The sequence below is a fragment of the Condylura cristata genome, unplaced genomic scaffold, assembly GCF_000260355.1.
Source record: "Condylura cristata isolate star-nosed mole 26May11 unplaced genomic scaffold, ConCri1.0 scaffold00032, whole genome shotgun sequence".
Classification (NCBI taxonomy): domain Eukaryota; kingdom Metazoa; phylum Chordata; class Mammalia; order Eulipotyphla; family Talpidae; genus Condylura; species Condylura cristata.
Genome location: NW_004567133.1, coordinates 20,636,373 through 20,636,895, shown reverse-complemented (window position 1 = coordinate 20,636,895; position 523 = coordinate 20,636,373). Strand labels below are relative to the sequence as shown.

Here is a 523-nt window from a genome sequence, read left to right as displayed (position 1 = left end):
CCCCGCCCCGCCGCCTCGCCACGCCCACACTCGCCGTCCCCAGCCTGGTGACCTACCTGGACGTCCGGCGCTGCCTTGAGCACCTGGCCTACCTGGGCTACCCCACCCTCTGCGAGCAGGGCGCTCAGGCCTCTGCCATCACAGGTGAGTGCCCCCGGCCCCCGCCCCCACGGCCCGCCCCGCCCCGGCTCACCTGTGTCCCCCACAGTCACCCGGGAGAAGAGGCTGGATGAGGAGAAGGGGCAGACGCAGAGGCGCGTCCTGCTGTGCAAGGTGGTGGGCGCCCGCGGCGTGGGCAAGTCCGCCTTCCTGCAGGCCTTCCTGGGCCGCCGCCTGGGGGTGAGCGCCTGGCGGGGTGGGGGCCGGGGGTGGCCGCCAGACACGGGCCAGAGAACTGTCTCACCGGGGAGGGCACAGCTCCCGGCTGTCTTCTCCAGCCTCATCCTGGGTGCAGCCACAGTGGCCAGGCTCAGCTCGGCCTCGGGCCCACGCTGCGGGAAAGGTCGACACCCCCAGGACAGCT

General features: G+C 73.4%; 1 protein-coding gene across 1 annotated transcript in view; it reads left to right on the top strand.

Annotated features, from left to right (window-relative positions):
- Nucleotides 1-523, top strand: part of RHOT2 (ras homolog family member T2) — a gene marked incomplete at its 5' end in the record, with an annotated part of 3,695 nt that overhangs the window by 2,292 nt on the left and 880 nt on the right. The window contains 2 exons of the mRNA XM_012731715.1: nt 1-144; nt 209-339. Coding sequence (XP_012587169.1) covers nt 1-144; nt 209-339 — 275 coding nt within the window. The remainder of the gene's footprint in view (nt 145-208; nt 340-523) is intronic.